This window comes from Trachymyrmex septentrionalis, unplaced genomic scaffold, assembly GCF_001594115.1.
Source record: "Trachymyrmex septentrionalis isolate Tsep2-gDNA-1 unplaced genomic scaffold, Tsep1.0 scaffold143, whole genome shotgun sequence".
Taxonomy (NCBI): Eukaryota; Metazoa; Arthropoda; class Insecta; order Hymenoptera; family Formicidae; genus Trachymyrmex; species Trachymyrmex septentrionalis.
This window is the reverse complement of record NW_017304576.1, coordinates 236893-251583: the sequence shown is the minus strand read 5'-3', so window position 1 is coordinate 251583 and position 14691 is coordinate 236893. Positions and strand designations below refer to the sequence as shown.

Here is a 14691-nt window from a genome sequence, read left to right as displayed (position 1 = left end):
ATCCGTTAATTTATACGTATGACATAATTAGCGAGTTCGATGAAAGTCGTTACACCGAAGATCCATACAGCAGAGATTATCCGAGCAATATTGCGATAATTGCGTTGCAACGTTGAGCAATGTTGCTGCGAGATTCTGCGCTGCGTAGAAAAGGACATGTTCTGGTGCGCGAGAAATATACCAACCAAGTTGATTAAATCATCGTTTTATTACTGCCATCGCTTCGATAACGACGATACTTTGGATCGTGTAAAATTACTGAACAAAAGTGTCGTATCTCTTATTTCACACAGTAGAACTCTCGTATGCCTCGTGGCTCTTGAGGAAGATCGGATGTGGAGAATATAGTCGAATTAACCACATACTTACACTACATACGCCGATGTCGAGTCGTACTTAAGATTACGACCCGTATACATTTATGCTTCTTAAACTATATTTCTGATCTGACAAATGATAGATATATATCTCTCTCTCTCGAATGCGACGTTCCACCCGCGTTATTTTTCCCCTCGAAGAAGTTGCTCGCGTCCCCGCGAATTCCGATATATTTCCATGTTACTTTCATCGTGTTCCCTTCATCATCCCCGCAGAGTCCTTCCCTTCGATTAATTATACACGACAATTTGTTGTAATGCTAATTCACAATGTATACACTATGTACAATCATCATGTGCCCATCGCTGCGACCTATTTTACGCAGAGCTGTATTGCTATCTCCGACTTATATATGATATACGGGGGTGCTCTAAACATTGTGTACACATGCGAGCAGACGTGTATGGATTGCGCGAAAATTTGGGACGCACTAAAGTATGCATCGCTCTCGATTGACATGTAGATGTAGAGAGAAGCGCGACGTTCTTCCTGATCGCGAGAATGCGTAGAGACGTATACACTAATTAGCACGTACTTGAAACGGTGCTCGCGCGATGCCATGGATCGAAATATGACGTCGATATTAAACGACGCGCAGAAATCTGAGACTGTCGTAACGAATCACGTGAATCACGGTCATTGTCCAGCAAGTCAGAATCGAGTAGAGTTCGATGTTCGACCTTGAGCCTGATTTAGGGGGTTCTTGGGCGAGACGTTGGTTGCTGGCGGCGAGAGTGGCAAACTCGATGGTTCTGAGAGGCTGGTCATTAGCGATTCCTGGTAGTGTCGATTGGCAAATCAGAGACAAACTGCCGCTGGAAAAATGGTGTCGTTCCAAGCGCATTGTCAGACCCAACCGCGTCGTAGAGACCAGCTTTCCGTCTATGTTGCCAATTCCTCGCAAGTCTTTAGTTAAGGCTCTGTTTACCTGTTAAGAATCAGGCACAGAGTTTGAAGAGTTTAAAATGTAATTTGTAAAGACTATATTTTAAATAACTTGTATAGTGATATTATTAGGATTTATATTACAGCCACGAGTTACCGAGATATCTAATATCAGATATGAAATACGAAAAATTATAAGAGATTGCAAATAAAGATTACATTTCGATCTTTGATTGTACATATATTTTTTTTTGTTTATTAATTAATTCACACACTACAGAAGGCAGTTATTCTATGTATTACATTTTAGTATAGTTTTATTTTGGACTCTCTAATTACTTTATATATATATATATATAAAGTAATTTATTTTTAAAATTTTTACTTTTAAAATATTATTTTATTTTCTTCAAGGAAATTACGCGGTTTATGGATTATCTCCATGTCTTGATACATTATTAAGCACCATCATTTCGTGAACATTGCACTTCACTTTAGCAGGAAAAACCTGAAATTATCAATAAATACATTGCTATGAGCTGCTTAGTTTCTCAAAGATAAACTTGCATAAATGCAACAGAATTGTGATGAAAATATGCTATTTACCATTTGATATACACAGAAAGAATAATTTTGGCAAAATATCTAAAAATTTGGCTAGATAAATCTAAAAGTAATTTTGTTGGATCAAAATAATTATATAAAATATTCAAATTGATTGCTAGAATGTTAATACTAATTGTAGCACTATTCATCATGCTTGAGATTTTTCTTTAAAATTATTTTAATAGTTCAACAAAATTATTTTCAGATCTGTATCCAGTGAAATTTTTAGATACCTTAGCAAAATCTTTTTGTGTACAATATAAATCATGACTCAAATAACATTGATGTAACGAACAATGTTTTAGAATTACTATTATTTTTTAAGACTCAACAATTCAAACAATCTGATATAGAATAACCATCAGGATTATGTTGAAAGTAAACCATTATATCCTCCTCCATTATAACCTCCTTCATTTCGATTGTTTTTCATATAATATTAAGATCGAGTATTTAATTCCATTTTTTCTGAGTCGTTATACAGAGTATTCCGTAAGTTTTGACCAATCGGTTTTGTAAAGAGAGCGGACTAAATTGTCGAAAAGGTCTCTACCATTTTGCAATTTTCGCAATAATTAACTAGATATTAATTACTAAAAATTGTCAAATATTGGTCTTGAATAATTTTTTACGCAAATACTATCAAATTTACAGAAGAACTGTAAGAGATAAAAATCATTAATTTTCTTCTCATAGAATTCTAAGAATTTTTTCAAAATTTTTGATCAACTTTTTAGTTGCATTTTCTTATTTTTACCAACATGAGAAGATACGGTATTAAAATTCTGAAAAACCTCTGAAAAAATTCTTAGAGTCTATGCAAAGAAAATTAATGAGTTTTGTCTCTTACAGTTTTTCTGTAAAGTTAATAGTATTTATTTTGGACTCTTTGGAGTAAAAAATTATTCAAGACCAATATTTGGCAATTTTTAGTAATTAATATCTTGTTAACTGCGAAAAGTACAAAATAGTAGAGGACTTTTCGACTCAGTTTAGTCCGCTCTTAGCTACACAAAAGCGATTGGCTAAATTATGGGACACCCTATATAAGTCAGTTTATATAAGTGCCTTAAAGGGATGCTGGAATAACCAAGTATACATTACAGTCGTATAAACATCTTCAAATTGATTGAACGGAATAAGAAATTCTTTTACAGGATTAAAGATGCAAAATTAGAAGGTGGTATAATAAACTTTATATTAAAATCGAAAAAAAGTTGAAGACTTACTTAACTTTCTTTTGATTTTAATATAAAGTCCATTGCACTGCCTAATTTTGCGTCTACTTTAATCGTGTAAAAGAATTTTTGATTCCGTTCAATCAATTCGAAGATTTTTATACGACTGTAATGTGGTCACGATAATTTGGTCACTCCAGCATCCCTTTAATCATTTCAAAAGAAAGGTGCTTTCTTATTGAGTGCTTTTACAATACAGACCATATAGAAACATACCGTAGATTTCGTAAATTTGGATTTAAAAAAGTTTTAAGCAAAGTACACTTACAAAAAAAAAATCTCATAAAGTGTCAAATTCTGATTTTATGAAATTTTATGATTTTACAATAATAAACTTTGTATACATATAAGGATTACATGTAAATTTAGAAAATATAAGTGCAGAAAACTGATGTCTAAATCATTCTTTCTAGGTAAGAAGATTTCTAACTATTTCAATTGTATCTCAAAAACTATTTAAGATATCAAAAAAATGTTTTATAATGAAATTATATTGAATCGTAGAAAGACATTGCAGAAATGTTCATTAAACTAATAAACATCTTGCAGACGTTACAAGAATAATTCAAGAATATTCGAGAACATTAATTCAACATTTATTCAATATTATAAACTTCCAAAATTATTCAATCCCTGAATTAATTTTTATATAAAATTAAACGAGATATTTTAAAAATATATTTTATTTGCTTTTACCTTAAAGTCTTTGGGTCATTTTCTAAAAATTATTTTATTAAAACATGGGTGAAGAATTTTATACTACGCTTTTTATTCTATCTTATGTAATTTTTAAACAAATATATATAATGAGGTTTGAAAGAATCTATTAGTGAAAAATGTAAAAAAGCCCATCAGGGCCTACATCAACTGTTTGGATGCACAGAAAACTTTTTATTTTCGTGTGTTTGTTACGAAAAAATTCATTAATAACTAATTTGGCATTTGGATAAAGAAGAACGAACTAATTTGTCGGGAATCAACAACTTGGAATTTGCGTTATTTACGTAATTTCGAGTTATACTTTATATTGATAAGGATCCGAATTGAAGGGTTGAAATGTATATTTTATTTGTTTTGTTACATTCACACAAAAAATAAAGAATTTCTGTACACCCGAATAGCTGATGGGCTTTTTTACATTTTTCACTGATAATTTTTAAATATGAGAAAATTACTTTACTCACATATACCTATAGGCGATATTGCATACTGTTCCCAGGTGAGCGACTTTAATATTAATTTGATCAATATTGTTGTTACAACAACGTTGTAGCAACATTAATAATCAATATAGGAAAATCAACAAAGATTCAAAATGTTGAAAAAATATTCACACATCAATATTTAACATTGCAATGTCTCAACAACATTCTTCTAACGTTCTATACTATACTAGTCAATAAAAAATAGGGAACACGCTCAAAATTGCGCAATAGAATACCGTAACTTGGTAAAAAATCATCGCAGATCAAAAAAATCAAAAAAACATTTGAACGCTCGAAATCTCTACTTTTGAAGTCGGTAATTGATATTTCAATCTGACTGATTTTTTACATAGCTATTCGGACACAAATAGATATCCGTCAAATCTGAAAATTTTGTACCAATTTTACAAAGGAAATATATAGCGTGAAGTAAAAATTACATAAAAATGCGATTTACAGCAGTCGAAAGAGTGAATCTTTACCTTCAATTTTTTTTTATTGAACGTTGTACGATTTTTTTCACCGAGTATTCAACATAGAAGCAAAAGTGATCATTTTTGTTTCATGTTCAATAATTTGGTGAAAAAAAATCGTAAAGAATTCATCGTCAGATTGAAATATAAATTATCGATTTTAAAAGTAGAGATTTCAAGCTTTTATATACTTTTCGAAAGTGTTCTCTATTTTTTGTTGAGTAGTATTCCGAATATTTACGAAATATTCGGAATTTATATTATTAAAATATTTTTTGAGATTTGGAAATGTCCTATCATTACATAATATTATAATTATATTTATAAAAGATTTATTAGATAAAAACGTTAATAAAATTCACATAAAATCAATATTTCGAAATGTTGATCTAATGTTTCTTGCTTACTAGGCTTGGGTACTTGTTATGAAAAATATCGGAATGAATTCCGATTGAAATTATTCCGTTTTTCCTTAGAAAACACAATAGAAATCTAGGGAATAATTGAACAATGTCGATCGGAATCCGTTCCAACTTGTTCTATGATAGGCGTCCTGTATTATTAGATTTCTCGCTGCTGAAACAAATTACCAATGTTCATGAAATATTGGCATTTAATGTTTTAAGACACGGAAATAACTCGTAAACCGCATAATTTTTCTTCTAAGTTTATGTTTATACTCTCTTTTTATCGTTACGATGTCTATAATAATAGATACATTTTTCTCTTCAACGAATAAAGTAATATATTAAACTGATCCAAATGCTTCTTTACTTATAAATATAATAATCAATCATAACAGATTGCCTGCCACTCCATTACTTGTTAACGGAAGAAGTGTAACAGATTATTTTAATTGTCGAGTCTCTTGAAAAAAATAATATTTAAAACGTCATTTGTTACATCAATTTTGTTTGAGTTGTGATTTTCATTGTATGAATAGCATATTTTTGTCACAGTCCCGCGAGTTTATTCTCGAGAAATTAATTTGTGGCTCATAGGATTGTATTTATTGAGACTTGAACGTGCAGCCAGTCAGTCAGTGAAATAAAAATGCCCACGCGAACTGGCCTCGCTTGACAAATTGTCGTTGAATAAACCGAGTAGTACCTCCTCGCGAATGACGTGCGCAGCGTAGCATTGAATAATGGGAGTTATGTGGTTCCTAGTTTACTATGCCCGCTCAACAGCCCGCGGAAGCGAGCTTTGGATTACGTTGCGCGATTAATTACGAAATTTTCGCTCGTTTCGCGTTTGCCGACGCTACAGGGATATGCCCTAAAGTAGTTAGATAATATTTCGAAGGCAAATATTCCTTTGATCAATTTTAACAAAAATATTTCAATAAGTTTGTTAAGTCAGAAGCTATCGGAAGAGGACGTTGGAAATTGAAAATTTGCGTTCAATTGACAAAGAGCTTTAGATAAATAGAAAGCTCTTTTTTATGTAATAAATGATTTAATGAAATAATTTAAAAATCAAGCGAAAATTTGAAAACATGCCTCGTATACGAAATATACGAACGTGGAGAATTATGAAAGTTTGTCTGATTATTTTTCAAAACTTATGTGATCTTTCGAAAATTTAAGGATGTTTTGACTATACCATACCAGCTAAAAGTAATAGCCAAACAATCAGTCAAAATAATCTAATATATTTTATTAACTCGTAAATATATTTTGAAACCAACTGCAAAAAAAAAAACAATAATTTGGCTTTTAATGGTTTTATGTAGCAAAATATCCATATTTTTCTACAGTTTTAGATCAATGATTTTTAAGTGGATCCAATATATAATTTGATTTAATTTTCAACGTTATTTCCTCATCAAATTTGCAAATAAGTATTACAAAACGGATTTTAAGAATCACGACAAAAAATTAAATAACTTTTAAACTAATAAGAGAATCGTTTTCAAATGTTACATAGATATTCAAACGTATAATAGAACAATCTATAAAATTTATATATTTTTGATATTGTTTTAGATGTACACATACGTCTTTAAGTGGCGTAACTAACTCCTAATTACGTAACTTTCGCAGTCACGAATATCATCGATACTCACCTCTTTACTGTTCAAGATGAACGTTAGAACTGCCGGGGGGTAACTTAACCCCGACGTGCACTCCGCTTGGAGGATCTCGCCGATTTCGTAAGAAGGTCGCATCCCCTCGAGTATCGGAGAACTTTGAGGAGGTACAGCCACGCTCATGTTTGCCTCTCTGTAATCTGTCTCAAAACTCGGCGCTTCGGATGACACCTCGCAGCCGTAAGACCCCGCCAAGTCAACTTTACCTGCAATATTAAGTTAGAGAAAAGACACTATAAATATAAGTTTAAAAAGAGGCGAAAAAGATATTTCTTTTATTTCATATATTTGAATAAACAATGACAAAATGGAAGTTGATTTTTTTTTAAAGACAAAATTAAATCTACATTAAACGACTGATTAAATCATGAAATTTTTGACATTTACTTTAATTCCTTTCTAATAATCTGCATATTAAAATTATACTCTTCTACAAAAATGATTTTAATAGTATACGGAATAATTTTGCTGATCAAGTATCAATGTATGTCTAAAAATTTAGTTAGACAGTTTTGAAAATAATTTGGTTGGATTGTCAAAATAATTATGTAGGATAATTATGCTCAAATTATTTGCAAATAGATTGTCAAAACTTCTTGCAGCATTACTCATTATTCTTGAGTTTCCCTATATAAGTTTGATATAATAAAATTATTTCTAGATCTACTGCATCTATCTAAATTTTTAGATATTTCAGCAAAATTATTCTTTCCGCATATAAAAGATTTATCTTTTACATGAGAAATATATAGTAATAGATGTAACTTATAATTCTTGCTTGTAAATTGATGTCACATACCTTTACCAGTGCTTGGGCCCAAAAGTGTCACTTGTTTGTGATCACTTCGGTTGAGGTCAATATATAGTCCGCTGATATTTTGAGGTCGCTTAGGCGTCGCTGATCCCGGCATAAATCTGAAGATCTCCTGACCGTCTTTGTTCCACGTTACCGAATACAGCTCTTTGCCACCGAGATCATACTCACATTTAAGTGACACCGTCTCCCACCTTGGATCGGCGATACTGGGTACGTCCAGCTTTCGTATCTCTAGTCCGGCACCTAGACGACAAAAAGCACGAACGTTTTTGTTATTTTGTATGTTTAAATATGTACACATAAATAGTATGCTTTATATATTACAGTACTGTTACCTTATTTAAAAGTGATACAATACTCAAGAAATATGATTTTCTAGTTATTATCCCGGTAAAAAATTATTTTATGCATGAATATATATATATATATATATATATATATATATAAACATACATAAACATTTATAAACATGTATAAACTTTTATGAACATATATAATTATAGAATATTTATATATCATTCTTTCTTTTTGTAAAATTACTGTATAATTAATCCTTTGAGAGGCACGTATACGTCCCACTTTTTTATTCTTAGTTTTTTCCATATTTCTGATCTATTTTGCAGTTTGTATGCGCATATGAGTATTTTTTAGACTCTTAGGGATGTAAGTTATGTAATTTCCATGAAAAATTACGTTAATTTATTTATTTGCAATTTTGTGATAAACAATTAATGTTGAAAAACTCGTTTTTTTTTTTCAGAATAAATTCGGCTATTCTTAAAGATGAAGTGTTAGAGCTTTGAAAATTTTTATGCGTGTACTCCATATCTGCAATATATAATATATATATTTTTTACAATTTTCTGCTTGCTAGTTTTTCCGAAAAAAATTTTTGAAATTTTGGAAAATTGATCTTTTATAAGTCTATTTATTATTTTTTATCTATTTTGTAATTTTGACATCAGAATCGTAATCAGCAATCCCGAAAATCCATAGATGACCTATCATTCAATAATTTGTTTAGAAGAAAAATGTGCTCCTTAAAAGGATTAAAAGGATAATTTTTGTATGATTTATTTTAGAAAAAAATCAAATTTGAAGGAATGTAAAAGGATTGCTCATATGTAATTAAACATAAAATTATACATAATTATATATAAGCAATTTTTTTTACATTTTTCCAAATTTTTTTTCTAAAAGAGACAATTATACGAAAATTATCCTTGTAATTATTTTTGTTTTCTCACATTATTATTATTATTTTTATTATAAATATTATTAATAAAAAAAGTATTTAAATACAAAATACAAAATACTTTTAATAAAATAAAAATGTATTTAAATATGTTATGTATTTTAAATACTGCCCACTCCTGAGACATAACGCTTATAGACGTATTTTAATTGATCACCTCAAATATCTCTTGAATAGTGCATTTTAAGGAAAAATGTTTCAGACAAAAGTTTTGGGACTTTGAGGAATACATAAGATAGTATCATTGGTTTGACCTTGGATGGCGTCGTCAAGATCACAGCAAGGTCACTTTGAATTTTTTAAACGGAATCCCCCATTTTGTATTGCGTATTTTTGTAGCTTACCTCGAGAGCTTTTCAAAATACTATAATTAAGTTTATTTTCATTAAGTACTTTTCGAGTTATAAGGCTTGCAAGTTACAGCTGGCATTAACCAAGATGTCCGATCGACGGCTAAAATCGCTTAAATGTTGTTTAGGATCATGATCTGGATAACATTTGTCAAGATCAAAGTCATCAGATTATTTTTTTAATTTTTATTTTTGCACTAAAAATTCATTTCTACATAAAAATGAAAATAAGAAGTACAGCCTCTAATGAACTTTGAACTTGACAAATATTATTCAGAATATGATCCTGAACAACATTTAAGAGGTTTTAACCGTCGTTCAGGCACTTTTTGCGTAATGCTAATGTCTGCGGTGCTGTAACTTGCAAACCTTATAATTCGAAAAGTACTTAATAAAAATGAATTTAATTACAGTTTTGGGAAGCTCTCAAGGTAAGCTACAAGAATACGTAATGAAAAATAGGGAGTTCCGTTTACAAAATTCAAAGTAACCTTGCCTTGATCTTGACGACGCCACCCAAAATCAAACTAATGGCACCATCTTATGTTCCTCTCAAAGTCCCAAAACTTTTGTCTGAAACATTTTTCGTTAAATTATTCAAGAAATATTTGAGGTAACCGATAAAAATGGGACACCCTATATAGGTATTTTCATAAAAATTAAGTTGCCTTATTCGATCCAATAATAAGTAATACTAAGAATATTCTTTTTATTAATATTATTTGATTAAACAGTAATTTTTTGTCAAGTTGAAAAAGAATCCTTTTTTTTTAAATTTAATTTTTCGAGTTATGTTACTTTTGAATTAAAGAAGCAATATGTTAAACGTTGTTATAATTTAAAATTTTAAATAATGTTAAATTAATTGAAGCTAATTAAAACAGATGTATTTATACCTAAAAAGATATAAATGTTGCTAATAGAATATAATTAGATTAATATTAAAATGAAGTACTGGTAATAAAATTTTCTCATTTATTTTTCAATATGTTCTCACATTGAAACAGATTCAAGGCTTTAACTCACTTATGCTGTACGATGGTACAATTTAGAACACAATTCGAATTATTTAATTGGCTGGCAATTATAAAACATTGCCCTAACGTTGAAATCTCGACTCTTGAAAGGTCTCGGAAAATATAGTTATTTGAAAATTTCGACCGCGCAATGGAAATCTCAGCGGGAAATGGCTTCGCGATAGTTGACATGCGCGCATTAATTTATTTAGCGTGCATCCGCAGGGCGATCGGAACAAATACAGTGGTAATTAAAAATATTCGATCAACCGAACGCAATTGAGTACTCCAAAGCGGCCTGAAATTTAAAGTGATCGTGAGAGCCAATTATTATTGCACAAACCTTTTCAGAATGCAAAAAATTCATTCGAACTCGTTCTTTTATCGATAATGTATAATTTACAAAAAAATTTTAGATAAATGTTGTTGCATTAAATGATACACATATAATAACAACGTAATCATCCTACGTAATCGAAACTTTGATGACAATAAGCGCCATTTTCCAAGAGAAAATAACTGAAAAGTATTTTTACTGTATTTTATCACAAAGTGATATACTGGTATTTATTTGCAAAAATAATTTTCTCTGCGATTTTACTTTTAGCATTTATTGTCCGTTTAATGTGAAATTTGCAATCATTTTGAAATAATAAGTAAAATTTTGAAATATTAACAAACATTTTGAAATAGTTATACTATTATATTATTTTATTTTTGTTGAGCGAAGACTCACTCGCAAAGAATAGATACATGTTTCGAGTTATTTTCTCTTGTGACCTCCTTCAAAATTTATTACTAAGTTATCCGCTATATCATGTCGCTATTCCGTTATGGATTGCTAATATTTTATTTACTATTTGTGCCATGTGTCGGTATATTATATGCATTTATTTTGATATTGAAACTGTAAAACAGTTTTGCTATCATAAAGTGCGTAAAATATAGAAGACATAAATATTGCCTAAAATATAGAAGGCTATTTGATTTTAAATTTGTAAACTTGTTTATATAAAGACAACGATGGTTGTAACGGCGCGGCAAAATATCGAAGAACAATTAGAAGAATAAAATCGTTGAATAGTTATTTTCTTTCTTCTCATGTACGTCAACATACACAGAGCTAGTAGTTACATAGTCACATGACATTTATTGATTTATTTTGAGTATCCTATTTTGATAACACTCAATTTTACGGTGCATCGATGTTTTACATCGCTTCGGACATAGTTACATATTTTTCTATTAAACAAGCCGTGCCACAAAACCAATATACGTTAAATTGGAAGTTTTATATCGAGCAATGTTTTTATATTTATCCATTTTTATCCACATTCTTTATAATCTCTAATAGTTTTCATTAATTTACATGAGTGTCGAAGGATCCGTTTCTCCACGTGAGCACAGTGTTTTTTCTTTCAGTCGAAAGTTCCCGTCTGGCTAACAAGTGGTTTTGCAGTGGCTTGACCATTCGCCTCGCGGAATAACGAGTCTTCTTAAATAATTCGCTGGCTTTCCAAGGCTTTGTGTAAGCAGTAGTTAACCAGGAACACAATAGAGCGGACCGCTTTGACTCTGTCCTGTTAGTCTGCAGGATACTCTCGGTCAGATCAAGGGTACGATTTGGAAATGCAAACTCCAGGACGAAACCACGATTCCCTGCTTCTTTTTCGCGCGTGCCTCTGATACGAAGTACTCGCCTCGCATTGAGTAAGGTATTTTACATTGTATAGTATTGGGATACGAATGTTCCCGACGTGCTTTACATTCTGAAAATATATGTATTGAACGGTGTGTCGAATGCTCTTACGAAAATTTAATTTAATACTGTTCAATTTAAGACTGAAAAATGTTGATCTATTATTTTGAGTATTGACTCTCTGTCTGTAATTTAGGTCTTGTTTTGCATAAGCAAAAAGTTTCATTTTCAAATCTTGCACTGATCATACAGACAAAATTTCAGTTATTTGCTGAAACTCTGATATTTTGTAGCTTATGAGATCAAAGCTGATTAAAACTCTTCATAAAGGTATAAAAAAATAAACAAATATTACAGTAGCATCATTTGAAAGTCCCTTTTTTGAATTTAATCAAACTAAAAAATATTTTAATCTACAGTACACACTTTGTTCTTTATAACTGTATAGGTATTTATATATGTATAATCATATATATGTTTGTATGTAATAATGTCGAATGTACTAATATGGACTAGCTATCGATCGACACAGATATATTCATATCACTCCTCTCCCGCACACAACGACATAAAAAGCTCATGACGAATACTTATATGATATTATATATCTCAAATGCTTATATGATATATAATAAATGCTTATATAATTATATAAGTGTTTAATTATATTATATTTAAATGTATAAGTACTTATACAGTTCAAGAGATTAACTGTGTATTGCAGATAAACGTTTTTCAGTACGATTAAATCTAAAGTGGCAAATAATGTTACAACAAACGTATCGATTTCTGTATGATTGATGTCTAAACTCAAATTTTGATCAACTTCTCATTACAAAGTTACAAAACATCATAGTTTCAATCAATTTGACTGAAATTCTTTTTTCCATATAATTAGTACAGGATCCATTTATTCCTCACTTTTGCTCCAATTTCAATTTTTATCATATAAAGATTTTAATATTTAAACTAAAAGACGATTTGGAAATGTTGAAGTATTGAAATAAGTGATCCTAAATTTTTTTTGAAAACCTAGAACAGTAAAAGAACTTAAATTAGACGAAAAATATTGTACACAGAAAAAAATATGATTGCAAACGAAGGATTAAAAGTGTCGTTCAATGCTTAATAAATAATTACTGTTTTCCAGGTATTCAATTTCTGTAAGAGTTTGCAAATGCGCGAAACGTTAATGACAAACAAGTAAACTGACACGACATGATCGAATTTAGCGTACAGACTGCGTAAACGTTATTTATCGTATAGATGTATTTCCTAAAACCGCTAATTTACCACGTGTAAATTAAAACGATCATATAATACGGTCGTTAAATTGAGACTAATTGTCTATGTTGCAGATAGGATACAATCCAGAATGAAACGATCGACTGCTGATCCAACATTGGCTAATTCAGATTGTGTCGGATAGTCCATTGGCTGACTCGCGTGTTCTGAAGGTATGATATCACGGCGCACAATCAAGCAGTCCTTTTCCTCGGAGTCTCTGTTCTTCTGTTTGCGAACACGCGGTGTTTCTCTGTCGCGAGCCAATTAAACCGGCAATTAGTTTAATAATTAGAGATTTAATTAACATGCCACACGACAAGACGAACGGACCAACCGGCTCATAAGACAATAGCGAGCAAGCCCATTTCGGGGTCGACGTACTGTCGAGGGCCGTCGACTCGCGTACCCTGATTAAAGACTCCCACGCGTATCAGAGAATCCCGAAGGATCAGAATGGCGGGATTCCTTTGAAGTTCGCGGATTGATTTGCCTCGTCGTGGGTTCGAATACGACTAGGACACGGGGCTTCCTTATTCGTCGCGCCGCTGATCAAATGCAAAGCCGATACTTTGAATTTTATTCCACGCCGTATCTGGCAAGGGTCTAATTTTACTTTTCTCTCTCTCTCTCTCTCTCTCTCTCTTTCTCTTTTCCCTTTGCAATGATTTTATCTCCCACACATTAATTATAAATTATTTCACCGTTATAATATATTTATTATATTTTTACGTATTAAACTTCGACAAACGATGCATAAGACGTACATTGTTTCATATTTTTTATATATGTTTTACTTGTTTTAAACTGACATTTTAAATTGCCATTTACTATTGATATTTTACAAAAATTAAAATGTTTTAAGTACACTTTTTAAATAAAAATTTTTTTACAAATAAACACAAAGAGCAATATTTCATTTTACTATCAAACGCGTATAATTTCATATATATACAGGATATTCCTTGATAAAAAATTTTTTACCAAGCGCTTTTGTGTAGATAAAGCGGACTAAATTGAGTCAAAAAATCCTCTACCATTTTGCAATTTTCATAATGTTGAACGAGATAGGGAGTTTTTATAATATAATAACGTGAATCCAGACACGGAAAAAAAATTTTCAGAATTTTTGATTAACTTTTTAGAACTGCATTTTCTTATTGGCCACTATTTTTACCAACATACGGTAAAATAGGGTATTACAAAATTCTGAAAAAATTCTCAGAACTTTATGAGAAAAAAATAAACAATTTTTGTATCTTGCTGTTTTTCTGTAAAATTGATAGTATTTGAGTAAAAAATTATTGAAAACCAATATTCAGCGATTTTTAATATAATTAATATCTTATTAACTATTGCGAAAATTACACAAAATGATACAGGACTTTTCAAC

At 30.6% G+C, this 14691-nt stretch overlaps 1 protein-coding gene across 1 annotated transcript in view; it reads right to left on the bottom strand.

Moving 5' to 3' along the window:
• Window positions 1-218: 218 nt before the first annotated feature.
• LOC108745670 overlaps window positions 219-14691 on the bottom strand; it is a 58919-nt gene continuing 44446 nt past the window's right edge. Inside the window, exons 2-4 of the mRNA XM_018481966.1 lie at window positions 7677-7937; window positions 6854-7083; window positions 219-1306 (exon numbers count right to left, since the gene is read on the bottom strand). Of these exons, the coding sequence (XP_018337468.1) occupies window positions 962-1306; window positions 6854-7083; window positions 7677-7937 (836 nt within the window). The 3' untranslated portion in view covers window positions 219-961. The remainder of the gene's footprint in view (window positions 1307-6853; window positions 7084-7676; window positions 7938-14691) is intronic.